This window comes from Oryctolagus cuniculus, chromosome 2 (assembly GCF_051225735.1).
Source record: "Oryctolagus cuniculus isolate XC-2025 breed Fujian yellow rabbit chromosome 2, ASM5122573v1, whole genome shotgun sequence".
NCBI classification, from domain to species: Eukaryota; Metazoa; Chordata; class Mammalia; order Lagomorpha; family Leporidae; genus Oryctolagus; species Oryctolagus cuniculus.
In genome coordinates, this window is record NC_142868.1 from 187,569,646 (window position 1) to 187,592,401 (window position 22,756).

At 49.7% G+C, this 22,756-nt stretch overlaps 1 protein-coding gene and 2 long non-coding RNA genes across 9 annotated transcripts in view; 2 read left to right on the plus strand and 1 right to left on the minus strand.

Annotated features, from left to right (window-relative positions):
• Nucleotides 1-1,001: 1,001 nt before the first annotated feature.
• Nucleotides 1,002-7,007, plus strand: TTC32 (tetratricopeptide repeat domain 32). Of its 4 annotated transcripts, none has more exons than XM_002710052.6 (3): nt 1,002-3,040; nt 5,721-5,887; nt 6,614-7,007. In XM_002710052.6, the coding sequence occupies exons 1-3, from the start codon at nt 2,889-2,891 to the stop codon at nt 6,751-6,753; spliced, it is 459 nt and encodes a 152-aa protein (XP_002710098.1). In that variant the 5' UTR covers nt 1,002-2,888; the 3' UTR covers nt 6,754-7,007. The 4 variants fall into 4 exon arrangements, with proteins under 4 accessions (XP_002710098.1, XP_089183950.1, XP_089183948.1 ...); XM_089327824.1 differs by having other exon boundaries at nt 2,409-2,664; XM_089327822.1 differs by lacking the exon at nt 1,002-3,040 and adding an exon at nt 3,418-5,553.
• An 11,034-nt stretch (nt 7,008-18,041) lies between these two features.
• On the minus strand, nt 18,042-22,707 carry LOC149128182 (uncharacterized). Of its 3 annotated transcripts, none has more exons than XR_016230550.1 (3): nt 22,434-22,707; nt 18,812-18,907; nt 18,042-18,186 (listed from the first exon to the last, which is right to left on the minus strand). It is a non-coding gene; the product is annotated as an uncharacterized LOC149128182 (long non-coding RNA). The 3 variants fall into 3 exon arrangements; XR_016230547.1 differs by lacking the exon at nt 22,434-22,707 and adding an exon at nt 22,172-22,419; XR_016230548.1 differs by lacking the exon at nt 22,434-22,707 and adding an exon at nt 21,450-21,724.
• LOC149128183 (uncharacterized) overlaps nt 22,010-22,756 on the plus strand; it is a 28,038-nt gene continuing 27,291 nt past the window's right edge. Inside the window, exon 1 of one of the 2 annotated variants that reach the window (XR_016230546.1) lies at nt 22,010-22,198. This is a non-coding gene — a long non-coding RNA (uncharacterized LOC149128183). The remainder of the gene's footprint in view (nt 22,199-22,756) is intronic. The other variant, XR_016230545.1, reaches the window with a different exon arrangement.

The following is a 22,756-nucleotide window of genomic DNA, read 5'->3' on the forward strand; positions in this document are numbered from 1 at the left end:
CTTTTTCATTTCTGTGGAATTGTTATGTCCTCATTTCCATTTCTGAATTTGGTAATGAGTATTTTTTCTTAATCAATTTAGATACAGTTTATTAATTTTTGTTCTTTTCAAAGAATGAACTTTTGAGTTTTGATTTTTTTTCAATTGTTCTTCTATTCTCTAGTTTATCTCTGGTCTAATCAGTCATTTCCTTACTTTGGTAGCTTTCAGTTTGCCACTTGATCTTGACATTCAATATGTTAATAAAAAGTGTATGTTACTATTATATAGAATTGTTAATATTTCCATGGTTTTGCTTTTCTTTCTTTCTGTAATACTCTATTTTAAGCAACTTTAAAAGCACTGGGAAAGAGCCTTGACTTTTACCAGACTGCCAAAACGGCCATGGCACAGAAGTTAAGGACCCTATGCCTATGTAAACCCCTACCCCAGAGTTCCCAGCCTTTATTACATATTCTGCTGTTTCTCCTTAGACCATCGGGTACTAGGCATGCTACTACACTTGTTATCCCTCAAACAAGAGAAATCTTCTGCCTCATGGCTTCTGCTATTTGCTCCACCCATTCTGTGACTTGCTCCCTACTTAGGCTTTCAGTTGGCTGCCACCTTTCCTGTGAAGTCACTCCATCCATCCATCCTGAGATGGCCGTCACCTCTTCCCGTCTCTGTTCTGTGCTGTTTTTCCAGCATGGCGCTCATCACCTGCTGATTTTCTAGTTGTGTCTGTATTAGGTCTAAGCTCAGAGAACGCAAGGGCTACTTGCCTTCTACTTTTTAGTTTCAAAACTTCTGTCTGGGACATAACATAGTAACATTGTTGTTGCCCAATAAATGTTTCCCAGAAAGTTCTATAAGGTGTTTTGCAAGTCAGAAATTTCTTTCTTCTGCCTTTTATAGCTCATTCTACGAGATGCTTCATAATTTTTTCTCCTATTTAAGGTCTATAAGCCTGCCTCTATTTGGGATAGTTTTCTATGTTTTTGTCTACTTTTTTTGGAGATTTTTTTAATTTAACTTTTAAATTCACCAGGAATGAGTATTGTGTCAATGAGGATCTTAAATATTTAAATGTATTTTTCCCTGATTCTTCCAATAGCACTCATTTGTTCTTTTCCTTTATGTGTAGGGACTTTAAAAAGCTCATGGAAAATGAAATTAAGACTGTGAAAAAATTTTGAAAACCATGCACTGTTTTCATAATATGCATTTTCTATGAAGTTTTTGAAGAACCCGCATATATTAAATGCCTTTAAAAAGAGCTGACTTGGGGCTTGGTTTCTGGGCTTTCTTTTCTATTACTGTGTTCATTCCTTTTTTTTTTTTTTTTTTTTTTTTTTTTTTTTTTTTTAAGATTTATTTACTTATTTGAAAGTCAGAGTTACAGAGAGAAGGAAAGGGGGGGTGGTGGTGTCTTCCATCTGCTGGTTTACTCTCCACAATGGCCTGAGCTGCCCTGATCGGAACCAGGAGCCAGGAGCTTCAACCAGGTCTCCCACGTGGGTGCAGGGGCCCAAGGACTTGGGCCATCATCACAACTTTCTCAGGCCACAGCAGAGAGCTGGAGCGGATGTGGAGCAGCCAGGATTCGAAACCGGCGCCCATATGGGATGCCAGCACTGCAGGTGGTGGCTTTACCAAATCTATGCCACAGCACTGGCCCCCTGTTCATTTTCTTGCACCAGAAAAAAAAGTTTACTTTTTGTAGTCTTGCAGTCTTAATTGCCATTCGCCTGTTTAACGTTAATGTTTGAAAAAGCATTTTCAGTTGAACTTTGTCATGCAAATACCGCCCCCAATATGCTTTTTTCTTTTTAATTTATTGTCTGTTTATTTGAAAGACAGAGTTAGAGAGGGAGAGACAGAAAAAGGTCTTCCATCCGCTGGTTCAGTCCATGGCCACAATGGCCGGAGCTGCGCCGATCCCAAGCCGGGAGCCAGGAGCTTCAACCGGGTCTCCCACGCGGGTGCAGGGGCCCACGGACTTGGGCCGTCCTCCACTGCTTTCCCAGGCCACAGCAGAGAGCTGGACTGGAGGAGGGGCAGCCGGACTCAAACCGGTGCCCATACTGGATGCCAACGCAGCAGGCGGATTAACCTACTGCGCCACGGGCCCGGCTCCTACCCCAATATACTTTTCATCTTCACTTTTTTTTTTTTTTTCTAATTTGCAGGTGCTAAAGTAGTTTGGGAAGTTACACAGCTTGGAAGGACCCAGAGACGCCCAGGCAAGGGTAGCAGTTTTTCTAAGTGTAATTTTTAGTTGAGCTACGCGTCATGTACTTAATAAGTTACCATCTGAGTCCCTCCTTGGGCGAATCAGCCAGGCAGTGGAAGCTGCCATCGAAGGTCACGGTCTCTCCTTACGCAACGCCAGGGGGTCAAAGGGCCGACGGCCACCTAGGGGCTGCGAGACGGCGCTCCGGATTCGGACTCGAGGCCGACACCGAGTGTCTCGGGAGACCGCAGCCTGCTCAGAAACCCCCACAGGCGGGTGTCGCGGGGGGAAACGCCGACCGGAGGAGCCACGCGCAGCTCCCGGCCCGTCAGCCATTCCCCTAGCGAGCCACCGCGCCTTCCGCTTCCGGCGCAGCCAGCCCCGGCCGCGGGAGATCAGACCGCAGACTCCTGAGACCATCCATCTGCCGCTTCTCTAGCAAACGGAGGGTACGGGACCAATGGAAACAGAAGCACAAAGGGGACCGCGAATGTGTCCCAGGGTGCCCCAGCTTTCTGCTCGCAGCACAGCGATCATCTCGCGAGACGACGGGTCCTCAGAGGGCACAAACCCCCTCCGCCTCAGCGCCGAGGCTTTGCGGTCGAGCTGAGTTCCGGGATGCGGAAGTGACTTTGAGGCTTTGTTACTCCGGCCAAGTCCGCCGTCCACCGCGATGGAAGGGCAGTGGAGGCAGGAAGGCCACGCCACCGTGGTACTCGCCCAGGCTCACTTCGAGAGGGGCGAGTACGCGGAGGCCGAGGCGCTGTACTCCGCTTACATTCGCCAGTGCGCCTGTGCGGCCGCCGGCGACGCGAATCTCGGGAGGTAACTATCGCGAGAAGTGGGGGTCGCAGCGTGCCCCGCGGGGTGCGCGGCCGGGCCTGTCTGGCTCCGGCTCCCCCGGCTTAGCAGTGCTGCTGAGCGAGGGTCCTTGGTCCTCAGACCGAGGCGGGACTTGGGCGAGGGCGGCGGCGAACCCGGGGAGGCAGCCCACCCTTTTTTCCTTCTTGGACTCTGTTAAGGAGACTGAGTCTGAGCGTTCCTGTATTTTAGATTTTCTGAATGCATCTTTTTGGTGTCAGCATGGTCATCTGTCGCCTACATTGTGAATTTGCAGTCACATATTTAAAAATGTATTTTATCTGACGGGCGACACACAGAGAGAGGGAGTGAGGTCTTCCGTTCTCTGGTTTACTCCCCAGATGACCACAGCAGCGAGGGAAGCCAGCAGCCTGCGACTCCGTCTGGGCCTCCCCACGGGTGGCCGGCGCCGCGGCCTCGGGCCATCTTCCCCGGCTGGTGCAGGTGCGCCGGCAGCCAGCCGGATCCGAAGCGGGGCCGCCGGACCGGGCGGGTGCTCCGACAGGATGCGTGCGGCCCGATCGGACAGAAATGGAATTCCGCTAGGAAGTGGTCGGGTCCGGCTGCTGTTGCCTTTTGTGAATCTGACTGTCTGCGGGTCCAAAACATCTTTGGTTTATGATGGAAGCGTTGCTTTGGGGTGGATGGACAGTTGTTAGAGAATCTCCTCTCCCTTCAAACATTTTGGTTTTTCTTGGCAGGATGCCAGCTTGTCTTTCCCATGAGGCTCAACTAAACACTGAGGAGTTACCTACCCTGTGTTAAGCTCATGTGGAATTAAGAAGCCAGACACAGTTGCCTTCTCATTTCAGTAATACACCAGGGTAACCGTTAATAGAAATTTCTGAGCAGCCCATAAGATCGTATCTCAACCCCCTTCTCGCAAAGATCCGTGAGCCCCAAAGCTTTCCTTCCTGTGTTTCCAGATACAGTAGTCCTCCCAGGTAGACTGCAGGATTCCAACAGCAGCAGGAGTGCGAGTGCCTCTGGTCTGTATTCTTTCTTCCTCCTGCGGGCCTCTCCGCCCAAGTGGCCAAGCTCGTGCAGCAGATGTCATTTCTGCCGGTTACCAGCATGGCAGAGAAAATCTACGTGGCCTGGTAGAGGGGAGGTCCGCATCCCTGCCCTCCCAGCTGGGCCCTGTCTCATTTTGCTCTGTCTTGTTTCTTACCTGTAAAATGAGCGTTCAGTTTCCTTAAAACTCTAAAATTGTTCTAGGAACTCATGGGTTGGAACTGAATTCTGTCATTTCAGCCTTCCCCCTTGACTGTATCTTTTGGAGTTAAATTTATTTTTAAATATTGAGATGCTAAATTGTTTTTGACACAGATTTGCTGTCTTTGAATGCCTTTTACTCTAAATAGTTTATAACATTTTTAAAAAATATTCAGAGGTACATTAGTCATAAACCTAATTTCCAAATACATTTTCTTTGCCAAGCTAGCAAATGCTAAAAATCCACACATTTGGATTCGATAACTCAGATTTCATTACAAGAAATACTGTTGTTACTGAAAAAAAAAAAAAGACCTCAGTATTAGAAAATTTAGCTTCATCTGCTAGCCTATTTCTTTAAACGGGAAACAAAATTTCGGCAAGAAAAGTAGGCTATTAGAATTTGTCGTGGTGAGAGCTAATCCCACGTCTAAGGATCTGGGATCCTCTGAATGTGAGAGTTTCCAGCCAAGTTTGGAAGCTTCAATTTAACGACTAAAAGCTTTCTGTTGTCCTGTGGCTGCATTTGCCCTCCAACCTTTCTGGGCAGCCGTTCAACCAGTGTTGTAACAGGGAGAGACGGAGGCAGGGCCTCGTGTGCTCCAGGGTTTGACAGTGGTGCTGGGGGCATCCGGGAGTGTCCTCGTACCCAGGCTTCCTCACAGAACAGAGGTTGTCTACGGTGACATCAGGTCCTCTCCATTGTTAGCAAACCCAGACTTGAAGGAGGCGCCCGGGCAGCCATCCAGCCTCTCCCATAGATCTGAGGGGTCAAGATGTTAAGAGAGAAAAGTAGATAAATAACCCTAACTGTGGCCACAAGTCTTTTCTGAAGGACTGTGTTTTGGGCTAAGGAGGTATGATGGAAAATGACAAATAAGTTGACCTGTGTATTCTCTGGTTCCATTTTGAGGATCTATTTGGGCAAAAAGAAAGGAGACAATGTCCCTGGCTTTTGGGGCTGAGCCCCTAATGTTCTCCGTGCACCTGACTTGTCCTGTGTAGAGCAGGGCTTAGGGCAGCGGGGGAGGTTCAGCGAGAGGGGAGCTGTGACCTGCTGAACTGGTGGCTGGTCATCTGCCCCAGACAGTTCAGTCTGCTCCCGGAATGCACTTTGGGGCAGCCTCTGGAGCCATCAGAGGCACAGCTGGTTCTGTGCGCACAGCAAGTCCAAAATGGACCAGGCTCTGGGGGCTTAAGGAGCCCCGTCTGCAAGCAGGAAGCCAGCCTGGCCCCAGGAGGACCCCAGCTAAGGCCGGGAGGTAGGCAGCTTCAGCCCTAGCGATCCCTTTGTTGAATTTTCAGATTCATGTCCTTTCCAGACGAAAGTTTTCCATGTAGATAAAGCACTCCATAGGCTGTGAAGTTGGACAGTGCCCGCAGGAGTCTGGTACCTTGGTGTTTCTAATGTGGACTTTTCTGTTCAAAGCAAATGCAGCCCTGAGGATTTGGCTACTGCATATAACAACAGGGGGCAGATTAAGTACCTGCGGGTTGATTTTTACGAAGCCATGGATGACTACACGCGCGCCATAGAGGTCCGCCCCAGTTTTGAAGTCCCCTATTACAACCGCGGGCTCATCCTGTATCGGCTGGGTAAGGCAGCGCAGTCTTGCTTTTTGTCATCGACTGGGTTCTGTTTTGTCAGAGCTGTCACATGCTGTAAAGCCAGTGTGGTGATCTCCAAGCGGGAGAGTTGCAGGAAATTCAGGTGTAGCGCTTGGAACAAGGGGCGCCCGCTTGCGTTTATCCGAGGCTGTCGGTGGGCATGGTAGAGGATAGCGCAGCCCTAGGCGGGAATTGGCCCCGGGCAGGAGTGGGGCGACCCCTCCCCTGTGCCTGTGCATTCCCAGCTGAGAAAGGAGGGCACCACTGATGCTCCCCTGGGAAATGTGGCTGAGTTCAAGTCTTTGAGAGGGCAGAAAGCGAAGAGGTTTTCGATTCTTGCATTAAAGGGACCGTGCCTACTTTTTCTCATTTAAAGTGTCAGAGAAAATGAATTTTGTTTCTGAATTTACTGTCATTATGTGAAACATGTGATGTGATGTATGTTGGAATTTGATGCTGATTTGTGCTCCTTACCTGTTAAATCTCAAAAGTAAGCCCACTGCGGTGTAGGAGTTCTGTTTTGCAAGGGCACACAAGGTCACTTTGATGTTTGATCACTGTCACTCCCTTCCCAGGAGTGAGTGACAGCGTGTAAGTAAGAAAGCAACAGCATGTGTATCCCAGCTTCCTTACTGATAATACAGAGACTGTGTAGAGAGACTCAGCTCTTTTCCTCTTTTCTGCTTTTTTTTTTCTTTCCGATTCTGAATACAGGATATTTTGATGATGCCTTGGAAGATTTCAAGAAGGTGTTAGACTTAAATCCTGGATTTCACGATGCCACTCTGAGCTTAAAGCAGACTCTCCTAGACAAAGAAGAAAAACAAAGAAGAAATATTGAAAACAATTGCTGAAAATTTAAACTTGATAAAAATATTAACCCGTGATCCTTATTCCTACATCTACGTGTCTCCAATTTAGATACTGACACATTGTGATTTATGTTGACATTTAAGAGATTCATGCATTGTCACTGAAAGATAAATAATGTATTTATAGTTGTTAATTTCATGTTGAAAAACTGGTGAATATGTATCCTCTTTATAAAGTATAAATAAGTAATATCAATATTATACGTGTATTTTATTACAATAAATATTTAAGGAAATGTGTGGGTTTTCTTCAGTAAAGTATTTTAATTCCCAACTTTTTATTTCAAAATTTTATACCTATAGAAAAGTAGAATGTGTAATACGTTTCACCAGTAAACTCTCCACTCAGATTCATCAGTTGTTAACTTTATGCCCTATTTGCCTTTCTCTGTATTTAAATATTTAGCTTTTTGCTGAACCATTTGAAAATAAGATCCAGATATCACAGTGCCTCATCACTAAAGATTTTAGCCCGCAGCTTAAAAGGATAGACATCCTCCTTATAACATTCCATTATAACACCTAATAAAGTGAGTCATTCTGTCATGCCGTCCATGTCGAGCCCACACTCATGGCTTCCCAGTGATTTCCAAAATGTGTAGGTTTGGTTTCCTGATCCAGAGTCAGCCCAGTTTCACTGCACTGCACCGAGGGCTTGTGTCCCTGAGTCCCTTTCATCTCCAGTTGGCCCTGCCTGTTTCTCCCACGTTTCTTTCATGATAAAGTTATTTCACTTAGGCGGCAGAGACAACATCTAGGCTTCAAAACACACATGTGCAGGAGAACAATGAGGAAAAATGCAGCTCACACTTGGTTTTCTCTAGAAATCATTGATGAAATAGGTTGAGACTGGAATACTGAACATAGTTTTCTGTTTCTGGAAATGAAAGTAATTGTGGTCATCAACATTCGCTGAGTACTCACCGTAAGCCGCCACTGTTCAAACTCTGTTTATAATAATTTGGGGGAGGGGTGGGAGTGGGTGGAGGTGGGTAACTGATAGAAAGATCGTTCTTAGCACTTGGTAAAGATAAAGCATTAGAAAATTTTACTTTATTTGGATGCTACCAACAGACAGGCTCTGCTAAGGCTGTCAACAACTGGGGGGAACTGGACAGGAAGCACGCCAAAGCCAGCCGAGCCCATCTGCAGTGTTTTAACTGGTGCGGTCTGCACAGACCCTGCACCTGGCCACCCTCGTGGACGAGCTGTCCCGGGGTGAGAAGGAGGAACGGAGGGTATGTCTGGCCGGTGTCAGCGGGAAAGCACCGAGCAGCTTCTGTGTCCTCAGACACAGTCCCCCTCGCCAGCCCTGCATGAGCCTGAGAAGTCCGAGTGGTGCCTGGTGTGTAGTTCAGAGGTACACCCGCCAAGCACGGGGGCCCTGGGCTGCAGGTAAATGCACATTAAGAGGAAATTAAATTTGATGGCCTAGAATGAGAACTCTGTTTCTGGGATTAGTCACATCTTCCAATATGATTTATCTTTTCAGTTATTGAAAATGCCCCACAAGGAATTTATAAAATTGCATGAAAATGTAGAAGAATCTCTTTTAACAAAACTTTTTTTTAATGTAGAAAAATCTATTTTAAGAAATATTTTTTTTTAAAGTGAGGTCCCAAAGTCTTGGGAGAGCTCAAGGGCATTCATTCTAGAGAATTCAATACTTATCTTCTTTTTTCTTGACTCAATATTCTGAGTCCTTTCTCTTTTTTTTTATTTTTTTTGACAGGCAGAGTGGACAGTGAGAGAGAGAGAGAGAGACAGAGAGAAAGGTCTTCCTTTTTCTGTTGGTTCACCCTCCAATGGCCGCTGTGGCCGGCGCACTGCGCTGATCCGAAGGCAGGAGCCAGGTGCTTCTCCTGGTCTCCCATGCGGGTGCAGGGCCCAAGCACTTGGGCCATCCTCCACTGCCTTCCCGGGCCACAGCAGAGAGCTAGACTGGAAGAGGAGCAACCGGGACAGAATCCGGCGCCCTGACCGGGACTAGAACCCGGTGTGCCGGCGCCGCAGGCAGAGGATTAGCTTAGTGAGCCGCGGCGCTGGCCTCCTTTACTCTTGACAGGGATCAGGTGTAATATGAAAAAGAAAACTTGTGTGACAATCCCGTTGGGTTTCAATGTTTCTTCATCCTTCTCAGAAGAATAGAAGTGAGGGCTGTTCAGAGTCAGGACTTGCACACTCTTCTCTCATTTTAAGTTCCTGGTAATGACTGAAGAGTAGCACACGTACCCTGTTTATCTTCAAGGCTTAGGCACTTAGACGCTAGGTTTCTGACTGACCTGCACCTTTGCTATCCACCTTAAAGACCCTGGTGTGCCTGTTTCAGTCCATGTTTCCTGTATTTCAGTGTGTGTTGTTTTTCTTTTCCTTCTCTGTAAAACAAAGTAGAAAAGACTTGTGGTTTGTTACAAAGTTCATCTTTCAAAAATCTGAAAGGCAACGCACCATAGAATAAGGGATCAGGATAAAATCTTTTAAAAAAAGGTGTGGGGGGGGAATCCAAGCCACTTTTGAGTTTTTGAAGATCACTCTCAACGCCAGTGGCGAGCTCGGAGCTCCCTCTGTTTTCCTGCAACCTGAGACTGAATGAAACCCACGGACTGATTTTACGAGAGCGCCTGCAGGCCAGCTGGTGAGACACACACCGCATTTCCAGTCCGCTTTATCCGTTTCTCTGTGGGTCCTTGTCTGTTCCCTGTTTCCCTGTCTCACCAGCATCTCTGCTGCCCCATTCCTAAGCAGGGCCTCGGCCCCCTGCCTTTTTGCTGCTCTTAAATCCTTCTCCGTGGACATCATGTACTTCAGCCCTGTCACCCAGGGTAGCTCAGTTTGCATTCACACTGACCCTCGAGTCAATGTCTCTCTGCCCAGCCTGGCTCTCAAAAATTTAACTGAAGCTTCGAATCATGAATACCTCAACGACTTCAGTCGGTCCCTGAAAATGCTTCTGTGAAATGAAAAGCCATTAGATAAAAAAATACTCCTGTTAATTTTAATTAGAAAATGATTATTTTATCCTAAGATACCCACTTTTCACAGATAAAATATGTCAATTGAACAATGAAAACAAGCTTCTGTAATAATTTGAAAGTAAACAGTTTGTACATACACTGTAATATCACAAATGTTTACTTTTTTCTTATTTTTGAGATGTAAAAATCCAAATTTATTTAACTGTGATTCAGGTATCATATAATTCACCCATTTAAAGTGCACAATTCAATGGTTTTAAAATTTTTAAAAGATTCAAACTTTTTTTAAGTTAAAAAAAATAATGGTTTTAAATATGAAGGGGGGTCTTCAAAATGTTCATGGCAAATGAATATTATGAAAAAACTGCATGGATTTCAAAATATTTTTTGCACCAAAATGAACTTGTCTGAACTTCGTTTCCCATAAACTTGTTAAAGTACCCTCACCTTGCATGTTCAGAATTTCTGCATCTTTTTTTAGTGATTTATTTATTTATTTGGAAAGGCAAAGTTACAGAGAGGCAGAGGCAGAGGCAGAGAGAGAGGTTGTCCATCGGTTGGGTCACTCCCCAGATGGCTGCAACGACCAGAGCTGCACCGATCCGAAGCCAGGAGCCAGGAGCCAGGAGCTTCCTCTGGGTCTCCCACGTGGGTGCAGGGGCCCAAGGACTTGGGCTATCTTCTACTGCTTTCCCAGGCCATAGCAGAGAGCTGGATTGGAAGTAGAGCAGCCAGGACTCGAACCAGTGCCTATGTGGGATGCTGACACTGCAGGCTGCGGTTTTACCCACTATGCCACAGTGTGGCCCCTGCATCATTTTTTTAAACACATTTTTCAAGCTTTTCAGGTCTTACATGAGTTTTCTTGTGTGAACACAGCACTTAAGAATAACTTCATAATAGAGAAAAGCACCTTTAGGCTAATTAAAGACTAAACATAACAGGAAATGCACAAAACAGAGGGTTTCAGTTCAATATGTAGCCGATTCCAGGCTGTTTCATGTGGTACTCTCTGGCCAGGAACTTGTATTTCGGAAATCTAAGGATATGTTTCTGAAAGTATGATATTAAATTTATTTCGGGTGTTTAGGTTAATAGATTGCTATTTATAAAAGCTAATTGTTGACATACGTGTGATAAAATGTTTCAAGAGCTTAACAAAAACACTGAACAGTTGCGATTTGAACTAAGTATGGGATTTTAACAACTTCTATAAAAACTCATTTTGGTGTTTTCTGTGTTTCTTGAAACTGACAATAAATCACAGGAATGGGATTCCAGTTTAAAATGGCATTTGTTCACAAAGGAGACATTTGTTAGACCTCAGGCCTAATGTCAGGAACTTCTATAGGCTCTGTGCACACTTTAGGAAAAGGAAAGATGGTGATCAAAGCAATTTGTGTTCATTGAAGAAACAAAGCTACGGTTAAGATACAAAACGGTTGGGGCCAGTGCCGTGGCTCACCTGGTTAATCCTCCGCCTGCAGCGCCAGCATCCCATATGGGTGCAGGGTTCTCGTCTCGGTTGCTCCTCTTCCAGTCCAGCTCTCTGCTGTGGCCCGGAAAGGCAGTGGAGGATGGCCCCTGCACCTGCGTGGGAGACCAGGAGGAGGCACCTGGCTCCTGGCTTTGGATTGGCCGTAGCTCCAGCCATGGCGGCCATTTGGGGGTTGAACCAATGGAAGGAAGACCTTTCTCTGTCTCTCTCTCACTGTCTATCAAAAAAATAAAAAAGATACAAAACAGTTTATGATTCTGAAAATCATAACAGGATAAAAAATGCATCTGTGTGTGTAGCAAAAAGATGAATGAAAAAAAAAAAAACCCAGAAAACTCTAAGTCCAAAAACATTGAAATTATGGCCTGTGAATATGTAAAGAAAAACAGTAACATAAGAGAATACCAGTGTAGGTGTGTATGCATCCACACACAACCATGCCTTCCACTGTGCACGGAAGAAGGTCTTATTTTTCCCACAGAAGGAAACTGAGGCTCAGAAATGCAGAATCTTGTTCAAAGTTAGGTTCAAAACCTATCTAAACATTTGAAACTGCAATTAGTATCAATTGATTTTTTATTGCTGGTGTAAACCCAAAGTAGATACGGGGAGTTTTTTTTTTTTTTGTCCTGATAAAAAAATTTAAATTGCTCATAAATTGCTCATAAAATGTTTTAGTGCCCATCAAGGTGAGTATCAAAACAATGTTAAAATATATTTAGTTTTTATAATGGAACATTACTGCAATGCTAGAACTGCTTGTAGGTCATTTTCCTCCCTGATTGAAAGCAGACACAAAAGATGGTGAAAAGCAGATTAATACTAAGAGCTAACTCCATTTGGAAACTTGGAAGTAGGGGCTGCCAGTATGTAAATTTGTATCTTATGTCGAGAATAACTATCCAAGGCTTAGAAATAAGGCAGGAGGGACAGTGCGTGTTCTGGGATCACACAGAGCACAGAGTAAGACCCACGAGGGACTGTTGGATCTTCTGGGACGCGTGGTGTCCTCCTTGGGTTTTCTGTTTCCTCTTGACTGGGGCCCAGGCCAGGTATCTTGACCACTTTTATGCAAAGGGGCTGAAATGACTTCTGCCCGGTAGAAAAGATGAGCCCAAAGGTTATGGCTTTATTGCCCCAGAGAACATGAGTCAGTTCGGTATCTAACCTGACATCTTTGCTTCCGAAATCTCTTCTTCATTAACTGGACTGCTCTCTTACCACCCTGGTGGTGGTTCTCTCATTAATAAAGTAAACACCGTCGTGTTTTCATCCCGGATTCTTTCAGAAGGCATGTGCAACTTTGGAAGATTTGTATTTTGCTTCTGCTGACGCAGCGATCGTAAATAGAGTGTATTCTCATGTAGTTCTGTCGTTTCCAGTGGGAGGGAGGGCAAAGAGGGACTCTCGGCTCTCGGAGAACGGAGGCCCCTCTAACTAGAGGGGAGAGAAGAAAAGTAAGGCTCGCTTCAGGCTGCCGCACAACACGCAGGCCACACAGGCCGGTGAAAACCCATTCACATGGGCTGAGCAGGCAGGACTGGGGGCTGGCGGAATGAGAATTCTTCCCATGAAGACCAGCTGCACGCGGACTTATGGCAAGTGCACCAGCCTCTTGAACGGGGAGCGTAGGGTGGCGGCACCTGCATGGGGAGCCCAAGCCTTGATCTTTCAACTTAAACCCAGCCATGACAAGGGCCAGTGTCCACTCCTCCACCCCTGCTGTTCTGCTGTCCACCTCCCTGGCTTCATTTTGTTCGGCACTCTCTTCCAGGATATCCTCTTTTCCTTATGTTAAACCATGCTCATTCTTCAAGGACCGGCCCAACAAATAACCACCACCATTAACCCTCCCTTTCCCACATCACCACAAACTCATCTATCTCATTGTCCAACTTTCACTGCTCATGGCTGGCGCCAGGGCTCACTTGGCTAATTCTCCACCTGTGGCAACAGCACTCTGGGTTCTAGTCCTGTTCGGAGCGCTGGATTCTGTCCCGGTTGCTCCTCTTCCAGTCCAGCTTTCTGCTGTGCCCCGGGAAGGCAGTGGAGGATGGCCCAAGTGCTTGGGACCTGCACCTGCATGGGAGACCAGGAGGAAGCACCTGGCTCCTGGCTTCAGACTGGTGCAGCGCACTGGCCGTAGTGGCCATTTGGGGGGGGTGAACCAACGGAAAAGAAGACCTTTCTCCCTGTCTCTCACTGTCTAACTCTGCCTGTCAAAAAAAAAAAAAAAAAAAAAAAAAAAAAAAAAAAAAAAAAACACCTGCCCAGATGGCCTGGTACACGCACCCTGGCCACTCAGTGTGGTCCGCAGACTGGAAGTCCCGGCAGCCCTGCAGCCTCTTGGCCCCGAGCCAGACCCACTGAGTCAGAGTACGCATCCCCCCCAGGCCCACGTGTGATGAAGGTGTGGGGAACACAGGTCTGTGGTGCTGGTTCTCATTGCGTGGTCCCTGGACCAGCAGCTGCCGTACTGCTCAGGAATGGGTTAGAAATACAAATTCTGGGCCTCACCCCAAAGCACTGAACTTGATTCCTTGAGGGGTGAAGCCCACGTCCTCCGGGGATTGTGATGCCAGCACAAGTTTGAGAGCCCCTGTGTGCACGATTCTGCCTGCAATCTATGGCGTTATGTTCCAAGGATGGGTCCCAGAGGGGCCATGCTGGGGTGTGTGTGTGTGTGTGTGTGTGTGTGTGTGTCTGGCTCTCAGCCCAGGCCCGAGTGTAGGCTGATCGATGTCCTATGGATGATGATCAATTTCTACTTCCCCTCACCTGCTCCACACAAGTGGCAGGGGCTGAGGAGAGGGAGGAGGGGGGTGGGGGGTGGCAGTGTGGGGGGGACTTGGCAGATGAAGGAAGACTTCCCTTTGCTTCCCCGAGTCTTAATGGCTTGAGTATTTGGGGACCTCTGCTTCCTCTCAAATGGAGACCATCTGTGCCATGTTACTTTGCTATCACGGTGGCCTGCCTGGATCCGGCATTCTGCCCCAGTAGTTCCACGTGGGTTTTCTCCCTGGAAGAAGTCGTTTGTACTCGCTAGTGAGCAAACAGCAATATTGGCTGACTGCTCTGCGTCCTGGACCAGGAGGCCGTTCCTCCGGGCAATGGCTGTGCCTAGCTCTGGCTCGTGATCCTGGCTAAGAGGAACCTCAGACATGACTAAATGTATAGCCTGCTCTGCCTTCCTATTCACGCGCGCCCATAAAATCGTGCCTGTGTTCCATCATCGTCAATTACCACGGCCGCCAGCCGGCCGGCTGGGGAGCAGACTGTCCTGGCCTCCAGTGCTCCTCCTCAGGCTGCTGGCTTCGCGTGGCCAGACACAATTCTTTCTGAATTGCTTAATGGGCATACAATTTTAATCAGAGTCACAGGACGCTTGGGCTGGAAGTTCTTGCAGAAATCATGTTCTCTTTTTTGTAGGTAGACAAATAGGGGAGAAGGTTCTGGCTTAAAGGGCACAGAGTTGGTTAACAACGAAATCCTGACCAGATCCAGCCCTTCTGATGCTGACTTGAGGTCTGTGTTGTGGCACAGTGAGCCAAGCTGCCACCTGGGACTCTGGCATCCCATATTGCAGCATCAGTTCAAGTCCCTGCTGCTCCTTGTCCTATCCAGCTCCCTGCTAATGTGCCTGGAAAAGCAAAGGAAGATGGCCAAAGTGCCTGGTCCTTTACCACCCACATGGGAGACCCGGATGGAGCTCTGGGCTCCTGGCTTCCGCCTGTACCAGCCTCGGCCATTGTGGCCATTTGGGGAGTGAACCTGAACCAGCAGATGGAAGTGCTCCATCTCTCTCTCTCTCTCCACCTTTCAAATAAATAAGTATTTTTTTTAAAAAAAGAATACTAGTGACTGTTATTTAGCAAAAGCATCCTAACATATTTATTTCCAGGAATCCTGATACCAAACCATAGACCCATCTCAACACCCAATTCTTTGCTCAGGAACACCCTCCAAGATTAGAGCCCCATGCCACAGCTCAGGGGCTGGAAGCCTACAGTGGAGGAGAATGTTACAGGCACAGTAAATAAGTCCCTGAAGTAGACAGGGGGTTAAGTGGGGGCACAGGCCCCAGGCCAGGGGATGCAGGAGTGGAAACTGGTACAAGGATCTTTGGGAGAGAAGAGAGGACGTGAGCCCAGGCGAATTTCCACTGACTGGGGTCACGATCTGACTCCCAAGTAGGGAAGGAGAGGGTCAAGGAGAGGTTCAGAGGAAGGCAACCCCCGGGGCAGGTGCAGAGCAAGAGGGCTCATGAGAGTACCCCCCGTGAAGCACCTGCTGCTATTTCCCATGTGTTTGCAGTTAAGCCTGGTGATGCCCCTTCAAGACAAACATCCTCTCGGTTTCACCAGGACAGTCAGGGACTTCAGAGAGGCTGGAGTCCAAGTTCATAGAGTCCTGGATTCTTTTCCTTGCACCCGAGCTCCCTCTCTCTTTCTCTCTCTGTCTCTCTGGGTGTGGGGGGCACCTGTCCCAGTTTGCCTAGACCTTTCTCAGATTCGAAACTGGAAGCCTAGCAGTCCGAGAACCCCACTCTGTCCAGCACAAACCTGGAGATGGGAGTTCTTGCCAGGAGCCATCCGGGCCTCCCAGGGCCCAACTTGACCACCAGCTCTGTGGACCAGTGATGGGGGTAGGTGGCGCTCACAGCCCTGGGCTGGCTGCAGCTCCACCAGCCACTGTCCCATACCATCTAGCTGTGGAACAGGGGTCACCAGTAAGAACACTGCCTACCTTGTTCTGTTTTAACTTAGGCCTACAAGAAGTTGAAGACAAGGGAGGCAGCCAGGAAGACAAATGACTCAGCCATCAGGGGAGCCAATCCAGGGTCAAAGACTTAAAATTAAGCTCAAGTCAAAAAGGACATTGAAAGCATCCAAATCTCTGGCCAGTGCCATGGCTCAATAGGCTAATCCTCTGCCTGTGGCGCCGGCACACCAGGTTCTAGTCCTGGTTGGGGCTCCGGATTCTGTCCTGGTTGCCCCTCTTCCAGTCCAGCTCTCTGCTGTGGCCTGGGAGGGCAGTGGAGGATGGCCCAAGTGCTTGGGCCCTGCACCCGCATGGGAGACCAGGAGAAGCACCTGGCTCCTGGCTTCAGATCAGTGCGATGCACCGGCTGTGGCGGCCATTGGAGGGTGAACCAACAGCAAAAAGGAAGACCTTTCTCTCTCTCTCTCTCTCTCACTGTCCACTCTGCCTGTCAAAAAAATAAAATAATAAAAAAAAAGCAAGCATCCAAGTCTCATGGAAAAAAGAGTGAGCTTCAGAAGCAGACTTGGGGGCCGGCGCCGTGGCTCACTTGGCTAATCCTCCGCTTGCGGCACCGGCACTGCGGGTTCTAGTCCTGGTTGGGGCGCCGGATTTTGTCCCAGTTGCTCCTCTTCCAGTCCAGCTCTCTGCTGTGGCCTGGGAAGGCAGTGGAGGATGGCCCAGGTCCTTGGGCCAGGTCCTTGGCTTTGGATCGGCGCAGCATGCCGGCCGCAGCGCGCCAGCCGTGGCAGCCATTTGGGGGGTGAACCAATGGAAAAGGAAGACCTTTCTCTCTGTCTCTCTCTCACTGTACAACTCTGCCTGTCAAAAAACAAACAAACAAACAAACAAAGAAGCAGACTTGGGAAGGGGAGAGTGTGGGGTAACCACCCACCAGCCAGGCCTCCCCATCCCAGCCTTGCTAGGGTTCCGAAGGGCGCGAGAGCTAGCACTGGATGGGGGCTTCTCTGGGAGGAGGGTTGGGTGAGGGGATGTAGCGTGGGGGGTTGGGACTCCAACCACAGAGTGTCGGCGGTGTGAGGCCCTGCTCCTGGGTGGTGGCAGGCACGGCACGGGGGAGGACTGCCCTGCACACAAATGGTCATCACGAAGTTAACGACAAGTGTGTGTCACCAGGAAACCACATGGATTTCAAAAAATTTTTCCACCAAAATAAACTTATTTTTAATGTACCACTTGAAGTCCCCTTGTATTCCAGGGAGTGGGGAAATCAGCATTTCTTCCTCTTCCCCCAACGGCCCAGGCCCTTGGACTCCAGCTGCAGTACCTAGGCCATGGCCACCATCCCTACTCAGGTGCAAGCTTCCAGCTCATCCCCTCCAAGGCAGCTCCAACTGCTGCTTCCTGGCTGAAGCCTCTCCCACTCTCCGTGGAGCCTCCCCCCTTCTCTGGATACTTACGCCCATTGGGTTATACTCACTGCTTCAGAGTATAACTGCTTTTTAAAGCAGTTCAGGTTTTAGTCAAATGACAACCTGCAAATCCCACCTTATTAGGGGCCTTGTGGGGATCTCCTTTTTCTAAGCCAATACCTTGCACTCCCACCACTCTGCCTTTTGTTTGCTTTTGGTGTTTCTAGAATCTTGGAAATGAACAGGGACCAAACAGGGAGAAGCCACTGTGGTCCAGTAGGGGTGCAGATCCATCGGGGACTTGGGCAGCCAGGGTCCCTCCCCCAGCCCTCCCAGCTAACCCACACCTGATGCTTAGCTAGATTCCCAGATGGACCACTCATGGTTAACGGTGAGAAACATGGCCCTTCTGACCAGCTGCATGGCTAGGAAAGAGTGTGGGCTGGGTGGAGGGCTCAGCCCAGGATGCGTGATCTGGAAGGGAGGCAGGCTCCATAACCAGGCTCCAGGGAGGAGTCATTTCGACCACTCTCCTCTGAGATTGTTTCAAGACCTGGCCAGAAAGGGTCCCAAACAAGAGGTCTATACCTAAAGCCATTAGGTCATACTTGGGGAGGAAGTGCTGCTGTGTCTGCCACCTCCCAGAGCTGCGGGACACTCACCTGGTGTGCGGGCAGACGTGGTCCCCAGAAGTCACTAGAAAGCAGGCATGTGGAGAAGGGGGCAGACTGGGCTCAGCCAGTAGCATGACGTCCAGCTGGGAAGTGAGGCAGACTCAGAAGACAGTGGAGTTGAGCTGCAGATGAGCCTAGGATGCAAAAATATATAAAAAAGTTTACTTATTTTTATTTGAAAAGTAGAGAGAGAGGTACCAGAGGGAGGGAGAGAGGGTGTGTGTGTGTGAGAGAGAGAGAGAGAGAGACCTCCTATCTGCTGGTTCACTCTCCAAATACCTGCAATAGCCAGATCTGGGCCAGACCAAAGCCAAGAGCCTGGAACTCAATCTGGCCTCCTAGTGGATGGCAGGGACCCAAGTACTCCAGCCATCGTCTGCTGCCTCCCTGGGTGTGCATCAGCAGGGATCTGGAACCAGAAGCCAAGCTGTGACTTGAACCCAGGCACTCCACTAAAGACTAGGGGTGTCCCAAGTGATGCCTGCAACGTTACGCCAGATGCCTGTCCCAATAACTATTTCTGTGTTTCTTCCTTGCTATCTGAGAAACCAGACAACATGGCTCAAGTCGATCACATCGTTTTACTAAACAAATTCCAAGCCAACGGCCTCTGCGGTGGAATGCCAGGAGTTGTCCCTTTTTGGGGAGGGGCAGGACCACTGAAGTGGACGATCACTGACAGGACAATGGGGCTGGTGTCTGCTTGGTTACATGTGCTTATTGTCCTTGGAATCTCCTGTCATTCACAGGATGACTTACAGGGCATCTTGGGTAGCAGCAGCACATCAGCCACCACTGCGGCCAGGAAGCAGGTGGTCAGCCGGGACCGTGGCCGGGCCCCCTGGGCACTGCTCTCTAGAGAGAAGAAAGGCAGGGTTTCAGGGTGGCATGAGTCTCGAGTGACATACTTTCTTTTTTTTTTTGACAGGCAGAGTTAGACAGTTAGACAGAAAGAAAGGTCTTCCTTCTGTTGGTTCACCCCCCAAATGGCCGCTACGGCTGGCACGCTGCGCCGATCCAAAGCCAGGAGCCAGGTTCTTCTCCTGGTCTCCCATGTGGGTGCAGGGCCCAAGCACTTGGGCCATCCTCCACTGCCTTCCTAGGCCACAGCAGAGAGCTGACCTGGAAGAGGGGCAACCAGGACAGAATCCGGCACCCCGACCAGGACTAGAATCTGGGGTGCCAGCGCCGCAGGTGGAGGATTAGCCTAGTGAGCTGCAGTGCCGGCCATCGAGTGACATACTTTCTACAAAGCTCAGCCATTGGTCTCTTGGCTTAGCAGGCACACAGCCCCTGAAGCCCAGGCTAGACAGTCGAGTCCACTGCCCTGGCCTGAGTTCAAGGTGGGCATGAGGTGAGGGAGTTGCTGAAGCAGAAAGACTGAGATTGCTGGGCTCATAGGACTTCCTTCTTCTACAAGGATAATTGGACTTGTTAAAGGTGTCATAAAATGCCTGAAAGTTAGCGTAGCCAGACGCCAGACCAGCTCGATGGGAGACAGCCAGGCATTTCTGGCCAGCCTTTAGCACCCACCCAGCTCTGCATGTGCAGTCTCATCAAGCAGAAGTTCCTGGGGCCGAGCGGAGACATAGCCGTGGTAGCTTGAGCACCACCGAGAGGAGTCTGCAGGCAGGCCTGAGAGCAAGCAGGAAGCAGCCGCCTGCCAACAGCAGGAGCGTGGAGTCAGGAGGACTCCACCACGCGATCCTGGTCCAAGGTTCAGGTGCTGGCGTCCCAGGCAGAGCTCCCAAGAGGACAGCAGGCAAGGGTGTGCTCTGTCTCATCAAAGGGTGCTTTGAGGACCAACTCTTGGCTTCCATGTGGGAGGCGAGTTTCCTAAACCTTACACCTGCGTTCACCTGGTGACACAGAGAACAACTCCTGTCGCTTTTTCCACCAGCTGGAGAGGAGGGAGGGAACAGAGCTCCAGATGCGATGGTGAAGAGTCTCGGACTGTGTCTGTGGGGAAGACCTCACTTACGGCAGGTCTGTGGTTTACCTGATGCTCCACCTGCCCTCGGGGGAAGACTATCCCTTTCTCTTGGATAATCTTTCTCTCCCCGGAAGCCTGCTCTTGTCTCTGGTGAGTCAATCACTCATTAGCCAGTAATTCAAGAGCCAGGCAGAGTAGAGGACAGGACAGTGAGAGCCATTCTGGGGACATAAGCACTCTGTTAGCCCAAAAGTAACTTGGCATCATGGGTCACGTGTTGTCACCATTTCTTATACAAATAACCCCTCGACCTACAACAGCTGAGAGCTATCTGAAGTCACCTGGCCTTGTCGCTTTGTATATTGGCTTAACTAGCAGCGGAACCTAACTAACAACCTGCCCAGATGTCTGGCCTTCCTATTTTTCACTCCTTAGTAGACCAGAGCCAAAGGAGGTTTGAGAGTTCTTAGTACAATCACCTTTTCACAGGACCTCAAGTTACCTGATCTCGTGTGAGTGTGGATGACAGTTCTGAGGACGGCCTACGTGATTTTTTTTCTAGGTTTTAATTGGACGATTAGCTCGAAACATGATCTTCTGAAATTTTGGCTTCTGAAGCCAAGATCAGACTTTTGATAGAACTCAAAACTCACTTTAACACCGTCTGCGATTGTAACTTACAGATGGTTAATGCTCAAGCTGAACCAGTCTGGTGGGTATATTGAGGCCTAAGGCAGAAGCTGGTGTGGACCGGATGGGCTACACTTGCTAAGATGTGAGTTCCTCTGCCAAATCACTGCCTTCTACCATGTACGTCAAGATGCACCGGGCATTGTTCATACGGCTTCAGAACTCTCTGGGTTCTGAGCTCACACCCAGGGATCATCCTAAGCTTGCACACCGTCAGCAGAAGTGGCAGGACGTGTAATTACTCTTGGTGATCCTGAGCCTCATTGGGGTGAAGGATTTCTAGCTGGCACGATCACCGTGAACCTAGTCCCATGCCAGCCAGCCTAAGTGGTGTCCTCAGTCTACAGACACAACAGCAGTGCTGGCCGCCAGTCCAGCAGCCCAGCCCAGCAGCTGAGAGCCAGGCAGGAAATGGGCAGCAGGTACATCAAGAAAGGCTATTTGTTCTGTGTAAGAGAAGGGGAAAGACCTGCTTCCCTCACCTGCTTTCAAACCCACGGCAACCACCAGACATGTTGCTCAGTGGACGTAAGGCAGAAGGCTGAGCGACCCTGGGAGAAACGGACAGGCACAGCCTGCAGCTGGACAGGCTGCATGGGCTGCCCCTGCGCCCAGTGTGGGCCGCGCTCAGAGCACAGCAAGCTAAGAGGCCTTCAGGTGTGAGCTCCTAGAACTCAGGCTTAACAGGGAGGCTTCCAGCGGGAGGCGAGTGTGGCAGGGGCAGGGGCTCCTCCCCAGGTGGGCAAGGTGGGGCTCCCACCTCCAGAGTCTCACCAGAGCCCAGGGAGATGTACAGGCTGTGACGTGGCAATGCCTCTCCTGTATGGGAAACAGGTGTGCAGGTCAGTCCTCCCACCATATGCAGGCCGTGTGAACATTTCTTGTTGAAACCGAGCTTCTCCAGAGACATCCTAAGGGCTGAGGGCCCACGCGTGGGGGCACCAACTTTGACCCTTTGCACTTCTGTGCCTAAGGCAACTGCAGGGTCCCACCTGGTACAGCACAGCGCCCACCAGCTTTCAGGCCTCTGTGTCTGTGCCTTAAGCACCAGCTGCTCCCCCCGGCCCAATCAAATCTTGTTTGCAGGAAAGAATCTAGCTCACAGTTGATAAGGCTTAAGTACTAGGAGACTATTCCTTGAAAATGGCAAGGGTGGGTGACTTTCCCCAACTGATGCAGCGGTCTCAGTGCCTGGAGGCCCAGCACCCTGACTGGGGTCACTCGGGCTACCCTCCAGGTCCTTCTCTTCGTAGGCAATCACGCTTGGGGCCCAGAGGAAGGAGGGGCAGAGCGTGGCTTAGCTGCAGGTGGGCCCCGCACCTGGTTCTATTAGCCCAGACGCCCCTATGGTCTGATTAGCCCTTCCTGATGGCAGGAAAAGCACTTGTCACCCCATGAAGAAGGGCGAGGAAGCATGAGGGCCCAAGGAGGATTTGGTTAGACTGGAGCAGAGAGGCCTGGCCAAGGCCCCCCTCTCTTGGGGCTGAGGCACCCACCTCTTGCTGATGGGCAGACCACTGCGGGTGAGTGGGGAAGCAGAGTGGAAGACAGCTGACGTCTAATCTCACTTGTTTTGGTCCAGGGCTCCTGGTACCCCTTAGAGTCTCAGATCCCCAAACCCTGCATCGAGGCTGTGCTGGGATCCAATCTGGCTTGCCTCCAGGACACTGTAGCCAGGCCCAACCTTGCTGTCCCCACCTGATGCTTCTTCCCAGTCCACTGTCACCTGGACGCCTTTGATTGAACCCTAAGCCTCACCTGAGCACAAGGTGCCTGTGGGCTGCTTTCTCGAATGCCTGCAGATGCCAGAGGCAGGGGTGGGCCCTCGAGGGAGGAAGGGAGCACCTCCCGCTGGGTCTCCCTCGAAGCTGTGTAAGTCACAGCCTCCCCCCAGCGGCCTGTGCTTTTCTCTGTCCACCCTACAAGGCTGCTGGGCTCCTTCAGGCTTGGATCAGCCCCGGCAAGACAAAGCAGGAGCTGTGGTCTCTGCTCCGGAAACACAGTAACACATGCTGCAGCAGCCGAGGCCGCTTGTGCCAAGGGGAAGCGGTACCTGCAGTAGCACGTGGCAGGGAGGGCGG